At 45.2% G+C, this 26,871-nt stretch overlaps 1 protein-coding gene across 5 annotated transcripts in view; it reads right to left on the reverse strand.

Moving 5' to 3' along the window:
- ltbp1 (latent transforming growth factor beta binding protein 1) overlaps positions 1 to 26,871 on the reverse strand; it is a 349,362-nt gene that overhangs the window by 227,498 nt on the left and 94,993 nt on the right. For all 5 annotated transcript variants that reach the window (XM_072580504.1, XM_072580506.1, XM_072580508.1 and 2 more), the window contains exon 5: positions 24,068 to 24,235. In XM_072580504.1, coding sequence (XP_072436605.1) covers positions 24,068 to 24,235 — 168 coding nt within the window. The remainder of the gene's footprint in view (positions 1 to 24,067; positions 24,236 to 26,871) is intronic.

A 26,871-nucleotide genomic window follows, 5' to 3' on the forward strand; every position in this document is an offset into this window, starting at 1 on the left:
TTCCATCAATGTATGAGCAAAAGGGATATTGCAGTTCGAACTGCCAAATACCGGTCGCTCAATTTGCATAGGTTACTCATCCAGCTCCTGGCACACCACGGCAGTTCACATCAATATAAAATCATCACAAAAAGGAGGAGGAGTAGGCCATTCAGCCCTTCAAGCCTGCTCTGCTATTCAATACAACCATGGCCGGCCATCTAATTCAGTCGATACCCGAAACGTCGATTCTCCTGCTCCTTGGATGCTGCCTGACCTGCTGCGCTTTTCCAGCAACACCTTTTCAGCTCTGATCTCCAGCATCTGCAGTCCTCCCTTTCTCCTCCATCTGTAGTCCTCCCTTTCTCCTCCATCTGCAGTCCTCCCTTTCTCCTCCATCTAATTCAGTCCCCTGTTCCCTCTTTCTCCCCATATCTGTTGGACCGAAGAACGATAATCAAACTCCTTCATGAAAACAACCAGCGTTCAAGATATTAGGGCTGGGTAGATCCCGGATTTTCTCCCATTTCAGATTAGAATAGAATGGCACATAGAATCCATACAGTATGGAAGCAGGCCATTCAGCCCACTGAGTCCACATCAACCTTCCGAAGAGCATCCCACCCAGCCCCACCCCCACCCCCATACCCTATCCCTGTAGCCCTGCACCTCCCCGGACACAATGTGCAATTTAACATGGCCAATCCACCTAACCTGTGCATCTTTAGACTGTGGGATGAAACTGGAGCACCCGGAGGAAACCCATGCAGACACAGGGAGAATGTACAAACTCCACGCAGACAGACACCCGAGGGTGGAATCGAACCCGGGTCCCTGGCACCGTGACGCAGCAGTGCTAACTACTGGGCCACCATGCCGCCATCTTTAACAGTGTGGAAGCAGGCCATTCAGCCCATAGAGTCCACACTGACCCTCCAAAGAGCACCCCGCCCTCCTATCCCTTTAACCCTGCATTACCATGGCTGGAGAACAGCAACTGAGAGGGTTTTCCCAATGTGGAATCACAATGTACACCAGGGAATGGAGATCTCTCATAGCTGGGCAGTTTGGATATTGCAAAGTGAATCTGCACAACTGAAGGAGGATGACAACAAAACATCATCTTTAAGAAGCATTTTAAGGCAGTAAAGATGGCACGATGCCTCTCAGAAGTAGGAACTAAGCTTGACACCAAAGCACCTGTAGAGATATTCAGACAGGTGACCTAAACCAGGTCAGAGGGCTGCATTGTAAGGAACATCTTAAAAAAAGAGGTTGAGGTGGCAAAGGTGGTTTAATAAGTGAATTCAACAGTTCAGGAATGAGGCAACAGAAAGCATGTCTGTCTCTGGTGCAGTGATAACTATCAGGGATGCACAATAGTTCAGAATCAAAGGAGACATTAAACGGGTTACAGGCTGACAAATCATTTTCAAAAGTACTTAAACAGCAACATGAGCCAAACATCTTTGCTTTTTCAAATGCTGACAGCCCTGCTTTGTACTTTCAATATTTTCTGAGCTTTCTTTTATATTTTACTGCATGACACAGGGAAAGCCTTGCACATTTTCTCTGAGGGTCCACCAGCAGAAGCTTCACATTTTTGTTCATTTTTCGAGACCTGACCCCACCGTGGAAGTTGATGCTAGGTTTTGTGGCTGTCAGGGAACCACTGACAGTAGCTATTGGATATAACATGAAGGAGGTGGGGACTGCAGATGCTGGAGATCAGAGTCGAAGAGTGTGGTGGTGGAAAAGCACAGCCAGTCAGGCAGCATCCGAGGAGCAGGAAAATAGAATCGATGTTTCGGGCATAAGCCTTTCATCAGGAATGAGCATGCCTAACACATGTTCTGGCAAGTGGCATTGACCAATGGTGGCAGGGGCAACCATGACAGACAAGCTATTTTGTCCCACATTTGACTATCACTTTAGTGAACTGGGGATTTCCAGTACACACAATGACAGGAGATTTACTGTTCAAAGGATCCCTAAAGTGTGGAAGCAAGCCTTTCATACTGACCCTCCAAAGAGCATCCCACACCCACCCAGACCCATTTCCCTACCATATCCCTGTAACTTGTATTTCCCACTGCTAATCCACCTAAGATACACATCCCTGGACACTATGGGCAACTTAGCATGACCAATCCACCTAACTTGCACACCTTTGGACTGTGGGAGGAAACTCACACCGACATGGGGAGAATGTGCAAAGTCCACAGACAGTTGCCCGAGGCCAGAATCGAACCCAGGTTTCTGGCGCTGAGAGGCAGCAGCGCTAATCACTGAGGCACCGTGGCACCTGACTGTTGTGCCAACAAAACCCAAGCTATGTTTGACTGTGAGCTAGCCTGGGTGATGGTAGGAGTCAAGATTAGAGCGGTGCTGGAAAAGCACAACAGGTCAGGCAGCATCCGAGGAGCAGGAAAAACGATGTTTCAGGCAAAAGCCCTTCATCACAAATCCGGAGGGCTTTTGCCCAAAACATTGATTTTCCTGCTCCTCGGATACTGCCTGACCTGCTGTGTTTTTCCAGCACTACTCTAATCTTGACTCTAAATGTCCAGCATCTGCAGTACCTACTTTCACCTGGGTATGAGCTTATCACATTGGACTGCTAAAAGAAAACTGAAATTCAACAGCTTTGTGAAGCCTTAGACCATTGACAACATTCATCTTGACTACTGCCAAGTTAGTAATGTAACAAATAGATGTTAAAGATTACAAATACAAGCACATGGATGTCAACAACATTAAAATTGTAGAAGAAAATTTCCATTTTTACCGTGGTTTCACAAAACCTCAGCACATCTCTGTGGTTTTGCAGTCAAGTAAATGCAGTTTTTGAAGCTGAACTTTCAACATTCTGACTCGGAGGCAGCAGCATAATCACATAACCATGACTGACGTGTAAAGTGATACTGGATTAGTGGTGCTGGAAGAGCACAGCAGTTCAGGCAGCATCCAACGAGCAGCGAAATCGACGTTTCGGGCAAAAGCCCTTTAGAAAGTGTAAAGTGATAGTCAATACTATCCGAAAATAGTTGATCACTCTGAACATATACATATAGAGTCATAGAGTCATACAGCATGGAAACAGAGCCTTTGGTCCAACTCATCCATGCCAGCCAGTTTTTCCAAACTAAACTAGTCCCATTTGCCTACATTTGGTCCATATCCCTCTAAACATTTCCTATTCATATACCTATCCAAATATCTTTGCAACTGTACCTGCATCTACCACTTCCTCTGGCAGTTCATTCCACATCTGAACCACCCTCAGTGTGAAAAAGTTGCCCCTCAGGTCCCTTTTAAATCTTTCTCCTTTCACCTCAAAGTATATTCCCCAGGGAAAAGACCGATGCTACATACCTTATCTATGCCCCCCATAATTTTATGAGCTTCTATCAGGTCACCCTCAACCTCCGACACTCCAGTGAAAAAAGTGCCAGCCCCTCCTTATACCTCAAACCCTCCAATCCTGACAACATCTTTGTAAATCTTTTCTGAACTCTCTAATTTAATAATAATATCCTTCCAATAGCAGGGTGACTAGAACTGTACACAGTGCTCCAAAAGTAGCCTCACCAACGTCTTCCGCAAGCTCTACATGACGTCCTAACTTCTTTACTCAATGGTCTGAATAATGAAGGCAAGCGTGCTAAATGCCTTCTTAACCACACTATCTATTCGGTTAAAAGAACTATGTATCTGAACCCCTAGGTCTCTCTGTTTGACAACTCTACTCAGGGCTCTACCATAAATCAAATAAGTGCCGCTCTCGTTCATTTTACCAAAATGCAATCCTTCGCATTTATGCAAATTAAACTGTCTGCCAATCCTCAGCCCATTGGCCCAATTAGTCAAGATCCCTTTGTAATCGTAGATAAAATTTGAGGGCAAGAGACTTCCAAATCTTCAGAAAATATCTATGCCTTGCTTTTGGAGTGAATATCTAATTTGAAGTAGAATTGTTTTTCCTCCATAATAGATTATGTTCATCTAACCATTCATCCTGGATATCCCAATACACAGCGCCATTTCTGTTCTAGATTTACCAGTACGTGACTAAACTAAGGCCAAGGCACCTTCTGGAGAATGCAGCTCTCTCCGATATAGTAATGTGCTAGCGGCAGTAATACATTCCTGCTGTCACTATCTATGAAAGTAGTCATTTAGAGGTCATTTGAAAGCTGTAAATGGCTCATTGCAACAAACTGAATCTGGTGGATGGACAAGATGAGACCAATTTATGATTAATAGCTGAATACACAAGACCTTGAGAGGTGGAGTAAGGAGTAGTGGACATATCATTAGGCAGATCACTACTAAACATCTGATCTCAACTGGTTTATAATTTATGAAAAATGTACTGATCATTAATAATACTGACTGGATAGTAAGTTTCTCTTTTCTTCTTGTCATGTAGTCTGCAAGTGCTCCAAAACATAAATGTTGGGTCACAGACAAGGGGTGCTATGATGTGGAACCCAGTGTATATATTAAGCTGCAGGATGAAAACTGTTACATCTGTTTCTTCCTCCTCCCATTTGATTAAAATTCCAATTAAATTTCAAACTACGAACTCTTTAAACTTGTGGTAATTCAACACTCTGCTGCATAAATCTTTATTTGCAGCAAGCCCCATTCCACTATTGACTACGTGCTCATGATTTACATTGCTTGACCAGGAGCCAAAGTCCTGATTTTAATGTTCTCATCCTTGTTTTCAGATCTCTTCATTATCTTACTCTCCCCTGCTCTGTAATCTCTTCCAACACCCCTTCTCCCACTAACCACCCTCCACCCTGCAACCTTTCGTGACACATGCATTTTTCTAATTCTGAATTCTTGGGCATTCCCAACTACAAATGCTCCATCACTGATGAACAATTGCTTAAGTCCCAGGATCTGGAATACTTTTACCACTTAGAGGTAGATTGTGGTGTGTTGGTAATGTCTGATGCATTGAGAATGACATTTGACAAATAATTCCAGGGACATGCAACTGATGGGAGTTTAAATTCAACTAATACATTTGGAATACAAAGCTAATTCAGCATTCTGAGAACAATTATTATTATCGACGCGTTAAAGAGTGCAAGGACGCTTCACCGTTGTTAATTAAAGGCACAAAACCACAAGTGAAGATTCTTACAAAAGCAACAAATAGCCCAATCTCCTGTTTCAGTTTTCTCCCTGTTTTCCGTTGACCCACCTAAAACATGTAAGGAGAGGGTAGGGACAGTGCTGTCAGCAGCCACTGTCAAAGGTCATAGGTGATTAAAATGGCCGCTCGTACACATCGGGAAGTCAAAAATAACAGGGGGGAATGTTGAAGTTGGAGAAAAACAAATTACATTGCGGCTTCATATAAGCCAACGCCCTTTAGCAGCAATTTGAAGTAACAACACTGAATCATTCAGAGTCATTTGTGCTGTCATTAGTTACAGACCGACTGCCATCCACACAGTGCAGATTACATGTGAAAACATGTGAAATGAAAGTGCCTGGGCATCTTCACGGAACTGAAGATAAATTGTGAAGGAGCAGCAAGAGATTCTTCTCACAGGTTTATCTGGAATTGTCACATTTCAAATCTGCTACTGTCCTTGGACTAAGGAGCTGAAAATCTTGCCAACTGTCACATTTAACATTGTGCAAAAAGCAGCCTGATACAAATGGGTAAAATATGGATGATGATTTCCTGTAATCTAAGCCATTAGTGCTTCTAAATAATTACTATGAGAATGATTAAACATTTCAGAATTTCGATGACAAGTGAAGGCAGCTGCTTGTGGTATTTACTCTCACTAAAGGTTTTCTGGGGCGATCTAACCAAGGAGCCCAGTATGATACAATGTGGAGAATGTTGGAGTGGCTATCCTGTGACACACCCTAAAATCCAAGACACTTAGAGTCCAGACCAGAGTTGGGAGAATCCTGTGACACAGCCAATGTGATAATGGAGCAACTTATAACAAACAAAGCAGTGTGACACCAAAATGAGGGAAAAGTTCCAGACAACATCTTCACACTTCTCCTTTCACCTGTGAAGTCTACATCAACTCGAACCTTGTCGTGAAAGCCAACCTGCCCCTAGCTCTTATTAAATACTCCATGGATGGTCTTGGACTCCCTGCATTCATTTCAAACTGAACAACCTAGCTGTTAAGCTCCATAAAATCCACTTATCAGTCTTTTTTTATCCCTCAGTTATTTTGAGCCAGAGTGGTTTTGGCTCAGTGAGGATTATGCTGTGAAAATTGAGAGAAATTGCAGAAGTTAAGGACAAGAACAGCATGGAATTAGATACAAAGTAAAGCTAACTCCCCCATCAAAGAGTCCCAGGGCAGTGACAGCACAGGGTTAGATACAGAGTAAAACTCCTTCAACACTGACCACCCCCCACCCCAACCCCAATCAAAGACTCCCAGGACAGTGACAGCACGGGGTTAGATACAAAGTGGGCGGCACGGTGGCACAGTGGTTAGCACTGCTGCCTCACAGCGCCAGAGACCTGGGTTCAATTCCTGCCTCAGGCGACTGACTGTGTGGAGTTTGCACATTCTCCCCGTGTCTGTGTGGGTTTCCTCCAGGTGCTCCGGTTTCCTCCCACAGTCCAAAGATGTGCAGGTCAGGTGAATTGGCCATGCTAAATTGCCCGTAGTGTGAGGTAAGGGGTAAATGTAGGGGTATGGGTGGGTTGCACTTCGGCGGGGCGGTGTGGACTTGTTGGGCCGAAGGGCCTGTTTCCACACTGTAAGTAATCTAAAGTAAAGCTCCTTCTACACTGTTCCCCCATCAAAGACTCCCAGGACAGCAACAGCACAAGGTTAGATACAGAGAAAAGCTCCCTTGACTGTATCCCAATCAATATAGGAGTTCAGAAATCATTTGAAGTTGTACAGGACATTGGTGAGGCCTCTTCTGAAGTACTGTGTGCAGTTCTGGTCACCCTGTTATAGGAAGGCTATTATTAAATTGGAAAGGATTCAGAAAAGATTTACCAGTATGTTGTCAGGACTGGAGGGTTAGAATTATAGTCTAGATTAGAGTGGTGCTGGAAAAGCACAGCAGTTCAGGCAGCATCTGAGAAGCCAGTAAAGTTGACGTTTCGGGCAAAAGCTCTGGAGTACAGGCAGAGTGCCTGAAGGGTGGAGAGATAAATGAGAGGAGGGTAGGGGTGGGGACAAAGTAGCATAGAGTACAATAGATGAGTGGGGGAGGGTATGAAGGTGACAGGTCGGGGGGGGTGGAGTGGATAGGTGGAAAAGAAGATAGGCAGGTAGGACAAGTCATGGGGACAGTGCTGAGCTGGAAGTTTGGAACTGGGGTGAGGTGGGGGAAGGGGAAAATGAGGAAACTGTTGAAGTTCACATTGATGCCCTGGAGTTGAAGTGTTCCAAGGTGGAAGATGAGGCGTTCTTCCTCCAGGCGTCGGGTGGTGAGGGAGCAGCGGTGAAGGAGGTCCAGGACCTCCATGTCCTTGGCAGAGTGGGAGGGGGAGTTGAAATGTTGGGCCACAGGGTGGTGTGGTTGATTGGTGCAGGTGTCCCAGAGATGTTCCCTATAGCGCTCTGCTAGGAGGCGTCCAGTCTCCCCAATGTACAGGAGACCGCATCGGGAACAACGGATACAATAAATGATATTAGTGGATGTGCAGGTAAAACTTTGATGGATGTGGAAGGCTCCTTTAGGGCCTTGGATGGAGGTGAGGGAGGAGGTGTGGGCACAGGTTGTGCAATTCCTGCAGTGGCAGGGGAAAGTGCCAGAAGGACGTGGACCTGATCAGGTAGTGACAGAGGGAATGGTCTTTGCGGAAGGCGGAAAGGGGTGGGGAGTGAAATATATCCCTGGTGGGGGGGTCCGTTTGGAGGTGGCGGAAATGTCTTCAGATGATTTGGTTTATACAAAGGTTTGTAGGGTGGAAGGTGAGCACCAGGGGCGTTCTGTCCTTGTTATGGTTGGAGGGCTGGGGTCTGAGGGCGGAGGTGCGGGATGTGGACGAGATGCGTTGGAGGGCATCTTTAACCACGTGGGAAGGGAAATTGCGGTCTGTAAAGAAGGAGGCCATCTGGTGTGTTCTGGTGGAACTGGTCCTCCTGGGAGCAGATACGGTGGAGGCGGAGGAATTGGGAATATGGGATGGCATTTTTGCAGGAGGACTATGGTTCCCAGTCCTCACCCTTGCCCACGCATCAATGAATTTAATACACACCGTGACATCAAACACTTCTTCCGCCGCCTCCGCCTCCGAGCTTACTTTCACAATCGGGACTCCAGCCCACCTTCTGAGGACCCCTTCGCCCGCCTCCAACACACCGCATCCACCTGGACACCCCGTACTGGCCAATTACCTGCCCTCGACCTCTTCATTTCCAACTGCTGCCGGGACATTAACTGCCTCAACCTGTCGTCCCCCCTCCCCCACTCCAACCTCTCACCCTCACAACGCGCAGCCCTCCAATCCCTCTGCTCCAATCCCGACCTCACCATCAAACCAGCAGATAAAGGGGGCTCAGTGGTAGTCTGGCGCACTGACCTCTACACCGCTGAAGCCAAACGCCAACTCGAGGACACCTCTTCCTACCGCCCCCTCGACCATGACCCCACCCCCCCATCACCAAACCATCATCTCCCAGACCATACAGAACCGCATCACCTCAGGAGATCTCCCACCCACAGCTTCCAACCTCACAGTCCTGGAACCCCGCACTGCCCGGTTCTACCACCTTCCCAAGATCCACAAGCCTGACCACCCTGGCCGACCCATTGTCTCAGCATGCTCCTGCCCCACTGAACTTATCTCTACCTACCTTAACACTGTCCTATCCCCCCTAGTCCAGGAACTCCCCACATACATTCGAGACACCACCCACGCCCTCCATCTCCTCCAAGACTTCCGTTTCTCCGGCGCCCAAAACCTCATCTTCACCATGGATATCCAATCCCTCTACACCTGCATCTGCCATGACCAGGGCCTCCAAGCCCTCCGTTTCTTCCCCTCCCGACGTCCCCAACAGTACCCTTCCACTGACACTCTCATTCGTTTGGCCGAACTGGTCCTCACCCGTAACAATTTCTCCTTCGAATCCTCCCACTTCCTCCAGACCAAAGGGGTAGCCATGGGCACACGTATGGGCCCCAGCTATGCCTATCTCTTTGTTGGCTACGTAGAGCAGTTGATCTTCCGTAATTACACCAGCACCACTCCCCACCTCTTCCTCCGCTACATTGATGACTGCATTGGCGCCATCTCATGCTCCCATGAGAAGGTTGAGCAATTCATCAACTTCACCAACACATTCCACCCTGACCTTAAATTTACCTGGATCATCTCTGACACCTACCTCCCCTTCCTGGACCTCTCCATCTCCATTAATGACTACCGACTCGACACCGACATTTTTTACAAACCCACCAACTCCCACAGCTACCTGGATTACACCTCTTCCCACCCTACCTCCTTCAAAAATGCCATCCTGTATTCCCAATTCCTCCGCCTCTGCCGTATCTGCTCCCAGGAGGACCAGTTCCATCACAGAACATACCAGATGGCCTCCTTCTTTAGAGACCGCAATTTCCCTTCCCACGTGGTTAAAGATGCCCTCCAATACATCTTGTCCACATCCCGCACCTCCACCCTCAGACCCCAGCCCTCCAACCATAACAAGGACAGAATGCCCCTGGTGCTCACCTTCCACCCTACCAACCTTCGTATAAACCAAATCATCTGAAGACATTTCCGCCACCTCCAAACGGACCCCCCCACCAGGGATATATTTCACTCCCCACCCCTTTCCGCCTCCCGCGGAAATACTAAAGACAGGAAGTCTTGCTGCAGCTATATCGGACTTTGAGGACATGTGAAGTATTGTGTGCAGTTTTGGCTTTTTTACTAGATACAGGATATAGTCAGATTAAAAGCAGTTCAGGCAAGGTTCACACAACAATTTCTTTATCTCATGAAAACAAAAGGGCGGGCTTATACCTGTCAGGGTTTCTTCCACACAAAGCAGTGGAGGCATTGAAGTATTCAAGGCTTAGTTAGATTGATCGTTGATAGACAACAGAGTCCAGAGGGGCATACAGCAAAGTGCCATTGAGATCCCAACCAGATCAGTGATGATCTTATCAAAAGGCACAACAGGTTCAAAGGACTGAATGGCCTACAACCATTCTTAAGTCACAAGGATAGCATGAATTTAACGACAGAGGGGTTGGTTAGTTGGACAGCCAGTTTGTGATACAGACTGATGCCAAAGGCATGACTTCAATTCCTTCACTAGCTGAGGTTACTATGATGGATCCACCTAATTCAAACTCTCCCCTCGCCTGAGGTTGAACCACCACCAGTCATTGCTCTCGCTCTCTCCCTCTCTCTTTAAGGAGGGGGCAGTGCTGTGGTCAATTAGGGTTATGGTAACTATGCTTTAGCTTTAACAACACTCAACACTGGGATCTAGATTAGATTGGTGCTAGAAGAGCACAGCAGTTCAGGCAGGATCCGAGGAGCAGTAAAATCGACGTTTCGGGCAAAAGTCCTTCATCAGGAATAAAGGCAGAGAGCCTGAATGATGAAGAGATAAGTTAGAGGAGGGTGGGGGTGGGGAGAAAGTAGCATAGAGTACAATAGGTGAGTGGGGGAGGGGATGAAGGTGATAGGTCAGGGGGGGGGGAATGGAGTGGATAGGTGGACAAGAAGATAGGCACCTATCCACTCCACCCCCCACGACCTATCATCTTCATCCACTCCCCCACTCACCTATTGTACTCTATGCTACTTTCTCCCCACCCCCACCCTCCTCTAACTTATCTCTTCATCATTCAGGCTCTCTGCCTTTATTCCTGATGAAGGACTTTTGCCCGAAACGTCGATTTTACTGCTCCTCGGATCCTGCCTGAACTGCTGTGCTCTTCCAGCACCACTCTAATCTAGACTCTAGCTTCCAGCATCTGCAGTTCATTGTTTTTACCTAAGGCTCAACACTGGTTAGCATTGAACCAGCCTTTGAGAGTATTCACGGTTCACCATCCGCCATGATGGGATTCAAACCCATGCTCCAGAACATCACCCAAGGTTCTGCACTGTTACTCCATTGACATTGCCACAATGCAACCACCTCCCGTTAGCTTTAAATCTTCAAAGTGACCACTCTAGACCGCAACCGTAAACTTGATGAAAGAGATGCGATTGAGCATGAAGCAGACAATAGGACTGCTCCTTTCTGCCCCGCGTTAAAATCATGGGGCACTGTCAGACAGTGGGCAGTGCCCACCGAGCACACACAAAATGCACCTGCGCCCCACCGTCCCCGCCCCAACATTGGCACATTGATGTTTGGGGAAGGATCACTCTGCATGCTCCCAATTACTCTGAATCATTATTCTCAAACACAATTACAGATCGTAAAAGAAATGCAAGCGTAGCTGAATAAAATAATTACAGCACTATCTATGGTACAACGTTCAGTGAATGGCAAGAAGATTGGGTCCGCTTAGTAGGTTAAGGGTTCAAAAGTCTTGCTGCAACGATTGTTTGCAGTAGGTAGAATACCACAGGAAATGGGGTTAATAGATAGTCTGCAATGAGCGAGAATAGTGCAAGGAATCAACTAATGAGTGAAATGGCCTTTACACATTCCATCATTCCAGTATTTTCACCAATCCTCAGAAAACGGGAAAAAATTGGACCAAAATTTTAAAATTGCACTCTGAGTATGGAGCAATTAAACTCTCTATTTCTCACTAATTAATCGTCAGTTCGATTCTCAGTTATTCGGGTTACAGTCTGTACTTTCTATTTTCTAAGCTTATATGGGCAAAAGAATCCCACCTCTGAGCCAAAGAAAAACATTCCAACTCTCGGAATAATAACTGAGGAGAGTAAGGTGCTGCAGTCTGAATCAACCCTTTGTTTGTAATTTACTCTAAAAAACTGTTTTTTCTCAATAAATGTTAAGAATTGTCAAGCACCCAAAGCTTAGTCATGTACAAAGGAATTTCCTCTGGTGTCCAAGGCAGTCTGCACACACTTCTACTGTAGCTCTGGCCCAAATACACAATACAGGACACAGGCAGTTTTATTTTAATCAGGGGTCCAGTGGTGACACAAATTACTCCCGCATTTACAAGGATGTTGAAGGATTTGAGCTATGGGGCGAGGCTGAATAGGCTGGGGCTGTCTTCCCTGGAGTGTCGGAGGCTGAGGGGTGACCTTATAGAGGTTTATTAAATCATGAGGGGCATGGATAGGATAAATAGACAAAGTCTTTTCCCTGGGATGGGGGAGTCCAGAACTAGAGGGCATAGGTTTAGGGTGAGAGGGGAAAGATATAAAAGGTACCTAAAGGGCAACCTTTTCCCACAGAGGGTGGCTCGTGTATGGAATGAGCTGCCAGTGGAAGTAGTGAAGGCTGGTAAAAGTACAGCATCTAAAAGGCATCTGGATGGGTAAATGAATAGGAAGGGTTTGGAGGAATGTGGCTGGGTGCTGGCAGATGGGTCTAGATTGGGTTGGGATACCTGGTCAGCATTGACAAGTTGGATCGAAGGGTCTGTTTCCGTGCTGTACATCTCTATGACTCTATAATACACAAAAAAAAATGTTTGTGACAGAACTTGGTCAATGAGGGGCAAGACATCACTGTATTGGCAATGCAATTGTTTAAAACAAGAGTTTGGGAAGTTATCAGCATAGTAACATGGGGTTGTGACCATGTTGACTTTGGTGAAGAAAGAAAAATGTCCTTTTCTTGACCCACCCATATTTTCCATGTGACTGCCTTCATTTGAGCAACTGTGCAAGTTAGACCCGCTCTGGTTGGCCATGCATATGACTGAGTAGTTTGCAAGGCCATTTCAGCATGAACTACATCACTGTGCATCTAGGGTCACACATAAGCCAGAGCAAGTAAGGACGAGAGTTTCTTTCCTTGTTTCAGAGGTGTGTAATAATATCCCTGAGCAGGTTGATTAGGAAAATAGATTGAATAAAAATATTACGTTTTTTTGTAAAATTATAATGCAGTCTGCCGAACGGTCTGTCCTGGGCTGGGACTAGCCTTTGTATGCTATGAGTAGTGGCTTTATTTTGGTGTTCAACAATGAACAGTGTTCCTTTCCAGTCAGGCTTCCTGAGTTATTACAATGGGGTTAGATCAGACTGTGCCATTAAGAGATTAAATGAATTTGGGAGAACTATTCTCTTGTTCCACATATTGGTTTGTTCTGACTGGCCAATAAAACATAGGGTTTGCTAAAAATGACTTGGGTTTGCAGCTAAATGCAAGTATAGCGATGATGAGGGAATTTATCATGATATGCAATTGAGCACATCTCACTTAATATATCAACATTAAATCCTTGTTAAAATATGGGATTCAGTTACTGTCCTTTTCCTTTGCATGATCACGATTGAAGCAAGTCACCGTTAAATATTAACATCTAATTTTGGCAAATTGGGATAATTGGGCCACTGTAATAGATGGAAGTCACATCTACCAAATTAGTCTGCCAATTTTTAAAACAAAATTGCAAAGGTTATGGTTACACCCCATTTCATTTGTTCTGATTAATGATATACCTTCGAGTGGAAAAATGCTTGGCTTAGATTCCATCCTCAACTGTCTGTACAGTTAACCAAACTCATTCTGCAGCCTGTACCCAGGTGACTCTATAGTTGTTCCAAACCTCAGCACTAACTCACCTGAAAGTGCTGAGCCTTTGGTTACCATGCGGTCGAGGTATTGTTTTAGAATGGCTTCTGTGCTTTAAGAAAGAAAGTGGGATGTACATTTCAACCTATTTGCAAAACTCAGATTGCAGCTTTTCACTGTATCAGGAGAAGGCCATTCGGCCCCTTGAGCCTAATCCACCTGTTCGGATGGTTGATCTATAACTGATTTTGTTCAACCAGCTTCAGCCCTATAACCTTTAATATCCTTGTCTGATGGAAGTTTATCAGTTTGGACATTTCCAATTAACGTCCAACCTACACAGCTTTCAATTTTTGAAGGGATCCAACATGGTTCGAGATTGGCACATCTCTTTCTGTGAAGAAGTGTTCCTGTCATCACCCCACGCAGAGATCTCATTTTAACCCCTGCCCTCTTGTCCCACAACAGAAGAAAGACATTCTCTCTCTCCATTACCTAACTATTATCTAACTCCTTTAATCACTGCAAACACCTCAATTGGATATCCTGGTCCAGGGGTAGAGACACTAGCACTGCACCATAAGAGGGCCCCAATTTTTTTTTAACCTATTTTTCTAAATAGCCTCTTCTGTGACGTTATTACATAGCTCTGGAGCAGATGGGACTTGAACCCAGGCTAGCAGGCTCAGAGGCAGGGCCACAACCACTGCACCACAAGAGGGCTACAATTTTAAAAAAATACTTTTTTTCTAATCAACCTGTTGGGAAATGCTATTTCACAGCTCTGGAGCAGGTGAGATTTAAACCTAGCCCTCCTGGTTTGGGGTAGGAACATCACCACTGTGCCAAAAGAGGATAACAATTTTTTAACCTATTTTTGTAATCAGTCCTGGAGCAGGTGGGACTTGAACCTGGGTGTTCTGGTCCAAGGGGTAGCGACACTACCACTGCACCATAAGAGGGTCCTGGGTCTGCTTTATTTTCTAATCAACCTGTACAGCGATATTATTACACACCTTTGGAGCAGGGAAGGAAATCCCCATCCTTACCTGCTCTGGCCTACGCATGACTCCAGACCCACAACTCTGAAATGGCTACGCAAGTCATTCAGTTGTATCCATGGCCAACCAGAGATGCTTCACCTTCCACAAGTGAATTAAAGAAACCTTATTTGTAACTCAATCAGCAAACTGATAGTCTTCCCATGCCTCTCAACATTCAAAAGAAAATGTTCTTCCTTTATCCTCTGCCTTTAATAAAATTCTCTTCAATTCTATAAACTTGGCATCATGACTGAGAGCTCAAAACCTTGCAAACAATGGTCTCAATCCAAACTCTAGATGAGAACTTGTTCCGACACATGACAGCAGAGGACCCAAACTGTCCCAATGTGTAAGGAATTTTCTGGCTATCTGTTTTCTAACTCAGCAATGCAAGTCACATGACAGCACTATATGAGTTTGACAAATCTTCCTTGAAATCTAATTAAACTAATAAACAGATAAAGGATTAATATGCCCTTTGTCTTATTTTTCCAGTCTCAACAAGGCCTGAGAGGGTCATTATTTTTATGCCAAACTGATGCTTACAGCACTGCAGCCAGCAAACAGAAGAGTAGTTATAGCATAGATCAGCCAAGCTACATTCCAACTTTGTTGCCACACTTTCAGACAGATCCCTTAAATAGGAGGCTCATAGTTTAGTGGGCATGACATTAGCAACAGGACATAGCAGAGACCAGCAGTGGCTCAGAGAAGAGCTGACTTCTGTACCTGATTAGGCAAACCGTGAGGACTGCAGATGCTGGAAATCAGAGTCTAGATTAGAGTGGGGCTGGAAAAGCACAGCAGGTCAGACAGCATCCAAGGAGCAGGAAAATCAACATTTCGGGCAAAAGCCCTTCATCAGGAATGCCGATAAATGGATTCAGATTGCATGTTGCTGCATGAATTGAAGAAATTAGGCTACCAGTGGCTACCGACAGTGAAATGGTGCTGAGTTTTTTTTTAAAGGATCTTCACTTGTACTAAATGTCTAGCAACACAGAAACACCCTCTGGATAATGGTGGGCTAACTCAGTGTCAGATTCTCCTCCAAGGGCAGATCACAGTGAAAACAGTTGGAAAACGGAGTGAATGGGCACTGACATTATTTCATACCCCAACCTCAATTCTGCTTTTCTCAAACAAAACTTGTGGTCTCACGGGTCTTCCGCACCTCATCCCCACTGAAGGTCCCTCTTCAAGTATCGATAGGGTATTCCCTGCATTGCTCCGTATCGACAAGGCTCCTGCCAGGTGACTGATACATATATCACATTTAGTCAGGCATCAACAAGAAGAGGAGAACCAATGTCAAAGCATAGCTTTGGCTTGGCTCACACACTCTCGCCTTGGAGTCAGAAGGTCATGAGGGTTAAGCCCTGACCACAGCGTTTAGACTGACACAAACACATTAGAACTGCACATGACCCATGTTATTGCAGCTGCCGGCTTTCAAATGAATTCCTGAACTGAGGCCCAGTCTGCATCTTAAGGTGGACACAGTAGCCCCCAAAACACTCGGCAAAAGAAAAATGGGGCTGCCCACAATGTTCTGGCCTCTATATCTCCCCTCACAAATGCCCCGTCCCTCACCCGAAAACAGATTAGTCAATCACTTCTCCACTCCTTCTGAGGCAATGCATTCCTGAAATAATTCACAAGCTTGAAAACACTTTAAGATATTTGAAGAATGCGAAAAGTGTGAGTTTGCTTCTCTCCAAATATCATTTCACTATTGCAAGTGTGCTGTCAGAGAAAAATACTCAATAGACGAGGAAAGAAAACAAAATCGGCAGATCCATTTTGCTTCATTTTAATTAATCTGTGGCTATGACACCACCTCCAGTGGGACATGAACCCAGACCTGTTGTCTCAGAGTCATGGACACTACCACTCTGCCACAAAAGCCCTAGGCTACTAATCCGTCCTGTGACATAGAACCACGTACACTAACACATCACCAATGTCATTCAGTAAAGAAGTTAACAGAAGTCACTCCCTCTGCTGACTAGGACAAGCTCATACCATTGCAATGGCTGTGATGTAAAAGAGGAAAATAATATCCCACCTTACCCCTGCTTCGCAAAATAATTATAATGCAGAAGGAGGCCATTCATCCTATCATGTCTGTGCCAGGATGTAATACAACAGGGGAAGAGTCTCATCCAAACCGCATGAAGTTTGGAACATCCATAAAACATGAGTAAAAATCTTGAAGTCCCTCGGGAGTTCTCCCTGGTGGTTGCTGTATCTTAATTCCCCTCCCACTCCCCGAAGGCAAATCCTGGGCCTTCTTCACAGCCAGGTCCAAGCCATTCGCTAACTGGAGGAAGAATGTCTCATCTTCCCCCTCAGGACTCTACAACCATACAGCATCAACATCGACTTCACCAGTTTCCAAATCTCCCCTTCCCCACCACATCCTTGATGCAACCCTGCAACTTGATCCCGCCCAATTGACCTGTCCCACCCGTCAATCTTCCTTCCCACCTATCTGCTCCATCCTCCCCACCCACCTATCATAGTTACGCCCCACCCCCCACGTCCACCTATCGCCATTCCAGCTACATCACCCCCAGCCCCACCCCTACTTCCTATTTATCTCTCAGCCCCCATCCCCCCTCCACATTGACTCTCCTGCCCCTTGGATGCTGCCTAACCAGCTGTGCTTTTCCAGCACCACACTCTAACTCTGATCTCCATCACTTTTGCCTGGAGTGAGTGGGTTAGACAAGGCTGGCTTGTTTCCACTAGAGTTTAGAAGAGTGAGAGGGGACTTGATTGAAGTGTATAAGATCCTGAATGGTCTTCACAAGGTGGATGTGGAAAGAATGTTTCATCTTGTGATTCCGTCCAAAAGTGGACCTCAGCTGTTAGGACAGAAATGGGGAGAACTCTTTTCTCTCAGAGAGCTGGAACTTTCAGCTGAGGCCATTAAATATTATTAAGGTGAAGAAGATTCTTCTCAGGCATGTGAATGCCAAAGGTTATTGAGAGATGGATAGAAATTTGAGACACAAACAGAGCACTCATGATCTTACGGAATAGTGGGATAGGCTTGAATGGTATACTCCTGCTCCCAGTTTGAACATCCACATGCTTATATAAGCAAAAAGTTCAGATGTGCTGCATTCATGGAGTTTAAAACAAATGCCTCTTGAAGTTCCAGCAGCCAATCATCAATTTGAAGGCGCGTCACTAAAATTGCTGATGGGTCTCTGCTAACTCAGCACCACTGTCTTTGAATTGGGTTGGAGGGAGGGAACATTGCAATTCTTCAAACAATTTGCACCAGCTTTCTATCCCCAGGGGTTTGTTATTTACTGTTTTCCTTGTCCGCACTTTTTCCCTCTTAATCCACTGCTGCCCCAGCTCTCCCTCTCATCTGTCCCCACCACAAATGCTCATCTCATACTCACTCTGCCTTGGCTTTGCCACCAGCAACTAACTTCCAGACTGAAAGCTTTCATGTCCTTTCAACCAGTATTCTCACTGACAGGGTCTAGCATAGGCCCCCAACCCTTGTCGCTTCTCAACGCCCTCCATTTACTACAATAATAGCCTCCCAGCCAAACTACCCTCCTTATATGTGCCATTTGAAGGCTGCTGGCAGTACTGTGGGAGATTGTCCAGTATTCCATTCGTTTTCACGCTGTTTATTTACAGGCTGCTCTAGATTGTTCCTCTCAAGCTCAAAGCTAGTACCTGCTGCCCAGAGGACGCAGCTTATCCAATGTAGTGAACAAGTACCGCATCAAACTTAACAGCTTGAAACTGAAGAATATGCAACAGCAGGGCTCATACAAATTATTTACAAAAAATTGAAAGGATGGACAGTTTCAAAATCAGGCTTGTATTTTTAAATTGTTCTTAAACTATTCAGAATTATATCCCCAAAAGTGAGGAAAAAAACTAACAACATACACTGTACTGCAAAATACATAGTAATGAGTTGGAATGGAGAATTGTTAACCTGCGATGAACAAGAACAATCTGACTCGATTGACACTAGAAGACAGTGAAGAGCAGGACAATCCAACAGAATAACAAAACAAGGCTTTTTTTCTCACACCAACTTCATCGTCTCTTCCAGGTTGTGGGTTTTCATAAGTTGTTTGGTACCAGCATCTGCTGCTTTATATTTCTGGGCGTACAGTCCTGATTTTGTGTTTCAGTAGCAAAACAGCAGGGTACTCTCTGTCAGATCAGGACACAGACTTAAGGTTCTGGGAAAACATTGCAGGGGTGAAGAACATTTTTTCATACAGTGACTGGCAATGACTTGGAATCCATTGCCTACAAGGCAGGCGGAGGGAAAGATGATAATCTCGAAAAGCTATTGGTTGGGCACTTGAGGGAAATAAAAGTGAGGGTGACAGGAATAAAACAGGGAAGTGGAGCTGACTGGATTCCTCGCAAAGGGCTGACTGGCCTCTTTCTGTGCCATAATGACTCTCTAAATGAGGGCTTTCAGCAATGCTAAGTGCAGGAAGCAAGAGGACCTCCACATATCTTTATCTCGGAGTTTTGAAATGAAAAGGGAATAACTTTGTCTCAACAAACCGTACCAAAGCAGCTTGTTAACTACAAACATTGTCGGAAGGTGAGAATCCATTTGAAACCCAATTCATGCAATTTATGTCTCAGTATTTAATAAGTCCCACTGTAAATCTTATCAGCAGAGTGCACCTTACAGTGAGGCACCATTCCAATGCATTACATATCAATCAGATTTTTAGCCCAAATATTTAACAGTGGATAAATTCTTCTTACTTTGCTGCACCTTATGAAAGGAGAAAGGTTGCTTTTGGTTGAGGGAGCGTGTACTTGGATCATGTCCATCATTAATCACACCGTCACTTGCTCACTTAACTATGACCACTTTTCAGAAAATGGAGCACAAGTCATTCAGAGATGGAACATAATCCAACTCATTGATAAGAATGGAATTCACTCATTCACCCTTTGGACTAAATCTCTTCCATCCTCAGAGACATATTCTCTATATCCTGTGATATACATAAATAATGCTATCCTTGGGTAAAAGACAAGGGGGGGGGGGGGGGGGGGGGAGCAATGGTGTTATGGTAAAGTCACTGACCTAGCAACCCAGAACCCCAGGCTAATATTGTGAGGACATGGGGTTACCTTCTGCTGTGGCAGACAGCGAAATTTGAACTCAAATCTGAAATAAAAAAATCTGGCATAACAAAACCCACCAGGTTCACTAATGTACTTCCAGGAAAGGAAATCTACCATCTTTACCCGGTCTGGCCTACGTGTCTCGAGACACTACAGCAATATGGTTCAATTCAATTAAGTCTGGCCAATAAATACTGGCCAAGCCAGCAACATGCACATTGTCTGAACAGTTTTTTTATTTAAAACAGTATTTTATTGACATTTCTTCTAATTGTTTTTGGAAGCGGTTTTGTTGTCATCTTAATAGCACAATAAAAATGTCCAGCTTTTTAAAAAAAATTTTAGACCACAAATGTCCTTCACCTCTAGAGGTTAACTGCCAGCCCATAAGGTGAGAGACAATTCTCTGACAACTAAAGGTTCTTAAGGTCTTTATTCACAAAAGAAATAAGAACTGAAACAGGCCATTCACCCCCTTGGGCCTGCTCTCCCATTCATTAAGATCCTGGCCCATCTGATTGTGGCACCAACTCCACTTTCCTGTCTATTTGCAGAGCACTTAACTCTCTTGTTGATCAAAAATCTCTCAATAGAATCAATGTCGCAGCCTGTGTCTAAGGAAGAGAATTTAAATGACAAATAGCCCACTGAGAAAAAAACAAAACCCTACTCATTTCAGTCTTAAGCAGGAGATTCTTAACTTTTAAACGTGATCACTTAATTCTAGACTTTCCCACAAGATGAACCATCACCCTTTCAGCATCCGTCCCGAGAAGTCACCTCAGAATCTTACATGTTTGATAAAATTACCACTCTTTCTAAACACCAACAGAATCCTAGAATAGATGAATGGATCTCACAAACTATCCACAATCTGGTACTAACTAGCCAGAGGGAGATGTAGGAGAAGCCACTTTCACTTCCGACAGAGGTGGACAGTAGAGGAATCAATAGAATTCTTCACGCCCTCCATGCTCCAAAATCAACCTATTCAACACTACCCATTCCAAACCCTGTGTGCCTCACATACACCACACACCCTGCATTCCACTGTCCACCCACATTGTCATGGGTGCACCTCCAGCTCAAGCATGTGTGTGCAACAGCCATACTTAATCCTTTCCCCCTTCTGTTTTCCACATGCAAAATGGGTGCACTGAGAGCGAGAGTCCTTTGGGATGAACGGAACAGTTCAGGAGACTGAGCCAGTCATTCCCATGGATGCAATCCCTGGGGTACATCTTTACACAGTGAACGTTGCACTGTGTTCCTTGGTGCTGGTTGGCTGAAGGCCAGGCCTCAGACTGGCTCGAGCTGATGTTTTCATGCTGAAGGTGATGCTGATTCGTAAAGAGGTGACTGATCCCACCGGCAATGACTGCTGTCAATCGGAATTCTGTAGGCAGGTGCAGTGCCTGCTGTGCGGGGTCTGTACACTTATATCACCTGAAAACGTCCAAAGCTATATTTCCCTTCAGTCGACTGTTAACAAGGGGAACCTTCATTTCAGTTATCTTTCCCTTTCTGTCCATATTATAACAACAATGCCGCTCACACCAACCCAGACATGGTTCTCATTTCTTACAGGATCTCACATGTGCCGAGATGTTTATTTTTCAAGGTTTCTCGCACTATTTAGTTTTTTGGCTCCCAATTTCAGAGCAGCTACAAATTCACTCAGGGAAAGAAACTGGAGTAATGAGAGGATGAGTAACACACAGGCAGCGCTGGAGCCACCCAAGGGGGTCAAAACATGGAAGCAAACTGGCACAGGCAATTGTTTAGGAGCTTCCTTTTTTTTGACCCCTCCATAACTCAGTCCTCCTTAACGTGAACAGCAACAAACTACATCTCGAGATAACACACTATAGTATGTAATAATGTTATTGGGATATATGGATACAAAACAACATTATATTTCATCCAGGATATTTGTCCAAACCTGTTACTTTATCAATCACAGAATTATACAAAAACAGCCATTTGAGCTATCCATTAGTCTCACGCTTTTACCTTTTTAAGTGTTTGATCAATTGCCCTTTGAAAATTATTATTCAATCTGCTTCCACTGCACTTTCAGTGCATTTCAGGTCAATACAGCCCACTCCATCAAATGTTATTTTATCCTCATGTAGCTTCTGATGTTTTTGCCAACTGCTTTACATCAGCTAAAACCCCAGCTGTTGAGTACCATGTCCAATTCCGGTCACAGTGCTTTTGGCCAAAGCCTTAGACAATGCAGAGATTTACTCAATTGCTACCAAGAATATATCGGACTTCAGTGCTGAGGAGGAGCTGGGCTTGTTCCTCTGACAGTAACGATGATTAAGACAAGATTTAACTGGGTGTTCAACACCTTGAATGACTTTTTGTGGAGTAGAGAGTAAAAACTGTGTCCAACGCAAGAAAATCAGAAACCAGCCATATGGTAACTGGCCAGGGAAGCAGGAGTGAGATGAGGACTTTTATTTTAACACAGCAAGTTGCTCTGACTTGGAAAGTGGAAGCACACGAAACATAAAATCAAATAATTAATTGATGATGTCGCGATTGGCAGGGTTATAGGGAAAGGACAGAGCAGTGGGACCAATCAGACAGCTCTTTCAACGACCCAGCACGGGAGCAATGGGCAGGATGGCCTCTTTCTCTGCTCTGCCATTCTATAATGACAGGTAAAGGCTCCTTTGTGGAACTCTGTAAAAAGGCACTTCAGAAAACAAGACAGACAAGGGGTAAAGCCAAGAAAAGCCTTCCCTTCTGCACCGTCACTCCAGACAAACAGAGGTTGATTTAATAGTCCCATTTAGAAAAATGTGGAGTTGGAGGTACAGAGTGACCTCAGGATAATGTCAAGTACTCCCAAGTATTAAAAACCTACAAAAACCTTCACGGGAGTCTCTACCAGACTGTACCAAACAGCTGACCAGCACGAGAGCTCCAAATTACCCTGCTGTGGAGCCTGGGAAACGTTTCAGGAGAAAATCTGAGACAAGGGGCTGAAGTAACAGCAATGACATTTACGTGTACTGTTGCACTACCCTCCTACTATAAACATTCTTTAAATAGGTGGCACTTAATGACATCAGAAAGGCTTTTGTGACACCATGTTAGCAGCCCATGGATTCATAGAGTCATACAATCACACAGTACAGGAGCAGCCAATCAGGTATGGACTGCCAAAAGGCACTACTACCCCATACTAGTCCCACTTTTCTGCACGAGAACCACAGCCTCGAATGTTCTGACACTTCAGATGTTGATCCGAATGCTTTTTGAAAGTTTGTGAGAGTTTCTCCCCTCCCAGGCAGTGCAGTCAGACCCCCACCACCCTCTGGATGAAAACATTTTTCCTCCAAACCTTCCATTTTAAAATTCCTGCCTTCCATTTTAAAATTCTATTGGAAGGTCCTTATCCAATCCCTCCTGCCGTGGAAATGTGTCATTACAGGTTGCTAAAAATATATAAATGGAAATCAGACAGAGTTGATAAGGTATTCTCTCAATACTCAGTATGTTATAAACCCTTTGCAACCTATCATTTAACAATGAGTGTGCAACAACTTCAGCTAAAAACAATATTAAAAAACAAGCAAACCAGGTTAGGATCAGAACACAGCAAATCTCCATGAAAATGAACGTTTCTAATGGACACCTTTGCTTACAGGGAATACTTGTTCAGTGGTTAATTCAGTCTTTGGACAAACTTTCATTAAAATGTTTGAAGGCTGAGAAGCTGATGGAGTCTTTCCACAGTCTCTGATCATTCACCAGCGAGTTGCATTTTACTGACAATCTGGGTGTCAAGTGCCTTCAGCTGCAGTTCCTTGGGATGAGGGCGGTTTGGGGACAATTAAAATTCACAAAACAGCTACACCGGGCATTCAAACTGAATGTCTCATTCAAACACTGAACTTGCAGGGAAAAAGAGAAAATGCTTTACAGAGGAACCAAACTGCAGAGACAGTAATTTAAAACAAGCTGAAGAGGAAATGCCAAACACTTTGATCAAGGAGAACTTGAGTCTGCTCTGATAACATGAAGACAAAGTCACAGTGTTGGTTAACTGCTATAAAGAGTGAAAAGTTAAATCTGAGCTCCCATTAACTTTTGGATCCATCTCTGGATGCAGTGTTCCTGCATTGACAATAGCCCCTGATTTCAGGACCAAAGTCCCCTCCTGACTGTCCTGTTATTCATGCAGATCATTGAGAGAGAGAGAAAAAGCCCCATGTTACTCACCCACACGGAAGTTCTGTGCTGTCAGGGTGTCAGCAGCATGCCCGTTCTCGCTGATGAGGGTGGTGGTGTTGCCCTGTTGGCAGCTGTTATGGCACTTGCCTTTGATGCAGGTCACTTTGCAGATGGTGGGGGTGAAGACCACCTTGATGCGGCCGGTGTGGTTTCCGACTGAGAGCGGGGGCACAATGAAGGAGAAAAACAGAGAGATCAACTTGATATCCATCGGTTTCGCCTGATGAAGGGCAAGGGAGAGGGGGGGGGGTGGGGGGAACGCGGGGGGGGAGGTGGGGGAAGACTGGGAGGATTTGGAGAGGGAGGGGGAGAATGCTTGTAAAACCTTTCCACTGTCCAGAACACCTTTCTGAACCGGGAGAGGCAAGTCCGGCAGAGAGAGAGAGAGAAAGCTCCGGGGATGCACACCAAAGCAACTTTTTGAAGTTAAAGCAGCACGACAGGATTAGGAATTATAGAGCTGAGCTTTATTTTGACTCAGAAAAAGGACATGACAGCTCCAGCACAAGAAAGCTGACAGGCTAGAGGCGGCATGAAAAGTCAGGCTGTGCACTTAACACAGAGCAAACACTTGTTTTCACCCGCATATTTCAGCTGCTTTGGTTTGGCCGACATTGAGTCATTTGCAGCTCACCCCTGGAAATGTTTTAGGCATGCCGCATGTCTGAAAACATCTGTTTCAAATATCTGGCACTCCGCTCCAGAGTTATCAAACTCCCTGACGCTGCTGCTTGGGCGATTCCTCAGCTAAATGTTGGCACAGCCTCTTGCTTACAGCTCCTCGCACTGGACTCTCAGGCCGAAGCCACCAACAAGCCGCGACACAAAAGGCAAAATAACAACCAAAACTAACCAAACAAACAAAAAAACACGCTCTCACTGATTCACCGGCAAATTCGGAGCTGGTCAAGATGGTCCGAAGACAGGATTTCCAAGAAAGGGCAAAACTGCGCCTCATTTTAAAACGATGCATGATTCAACCTGATTTCACGTGCAAACTATTTCACTCCTTTCTCTTGCATTTTTTATGATTAACGTTGCCAAATTCACACTTGTGTTCAGGACCTTTTCTGCCAAATGGGAGAGAGCAGCTTTATCCCCTGGGTGACTTTATGCTTGGGGAGTCAGCAGACAGCAACATCCAGATCTATGGTGCACTTTGATGCATTTCTATACTATCCTGTGCTTCCAGTTCTCTGGATCATTCAGAACCCAATTCAGAAGGACAGGCCATTAACCAATGCGCAGGGGTCTATGAAGTGTGTGTGTGTCTGTCTGTGTCTTTGTGTGTGTGATGGGTGGGTGCATGGTCGGTGTGTGTGTCCATGTGTGTGTACGGGTGTGTGTATGTGTGTGTTTGTGAGTGTGTGCACGTGGTGTATGCATGTGATGAAAGAGAGAGAATCCACATATAACTGAATAAACACCGAAAAGACTGCAGATGCTGGAAATCAGAAACAAAAACAGAAATTGCTGGAAAAGCTCTGGCAGCATCTGTGGAGAGAAAGCAGAGTTAATGTTTTGGATCCAGTGACCCTTCCTCAGAATGTAATCTGTGTGTGGTTTTCTGTCAGTTCAAGACTGAGTGAATGTTTTGTTACAAATTCGACAGCACAGTTTCTGAGGGAAAACCGTATTAGAAGATGCACATGACAGACTGGGGAGGTTGAATGCCTTACCAGTGGATTATCTGTGGCTCAGTATGACATACGTTTACAGCTAAATAACAAAACTTAGCTGGAAAATCTGGCAAACAGCAAATCACAGTGGGATGCAGCAGTACAAAAGTGAGGAAAGGCTGGGGGAGGGGGGAGGGGGGAGTGCTGAGAGACAGGAGATTGAAGATTGAGCCATCACTGGGAGCAGGGTGGAATTATACACAGACCGCTGCCAGTGTGGCACCCTCTCTGTGTCATTGTACAAGGAAAGCTGTCAGATAATCATGTTCCTCAGAAGTAATTTGACAACCTCGCTGGGTCTTGCTTGTAGCACCAGTTGTGATTGCACAGTTCACTCAGGGAGTCTGAGTTGCTATGGTGATATTCACTTCAAACAGGCATATCTGGGCAATGGACAACAATGATCTTTCCAACATGTGGCTGACCAGGAATCTCTCCTGTTCTCTCACCTGCCAGATATTGTGGGCGGCACGGTGGCACAGTGGTTAGCACTGCTGCCTCACAGCGCCGGAGACCCGGGTTCAATTCCTGCCTCAGGCGACTGACTGTGTGGAGTTTGCACGTTCTCCCAGTGTCTGCGTGGGCTTCCTCCGGGTGCTCCGGTTTCCTCCCACAGTCCAAAGATGTGCAGGTCAGGTGAATTGGCTATGATAAATTGCCCGTAGTGTTAGGTAAGGGGTCGATATAGATGTAGGGGTATGGGTGGGTACGCTTCGGCGGGGTGGTGTGGACTTGTTGGGCCGAAGGGCCTGTTTCCACACTGTAAGTAATCTAATATTGGAACGGCTATCGCAAACCGTTTGGCCACATTATCAACTCACATTGAAACCGCCAGTCGGAAAGTGGCCCAGTACTTTCCTTGACCAGTAAATCCTGAGGTGACACTCATAAAACCTGGATCTTCTGAATGAAAGGCAGGAAAACCACGCAGCATGCATCATGACCTCAACAGGAGAGGGATTGCGCTCTGTCTGTTTCAGAAAGACAGAAGCTCAGACACGAGGGGAAGGAATAGGGGCAACTCTCTTTGAGTTTTCACAACCTACAGTTATCTGCATGCCCAGATCAGAAACTTGAAAGTGCAGCCAACCACTTCCTCACCATCACTCTTGA

The sequence above is a fragment of the Chiloscyllium punctatum genome, chromosome 11 (assembly GCF_047496795.1).
Source record: "Chiloscyllium punctatum isolate Juve2018m chromosome 11, sChiPun1.3, whole genome shotgun sequence".
In the NCBI taxonomy this organism is placed as follows: Eukaryota; Metazoa; Chordata; class Chondrichthyes; order Orectolobiformes; family Hemiscylliidae; genus Chiloscyllium; species Chiloscyllium punctatum.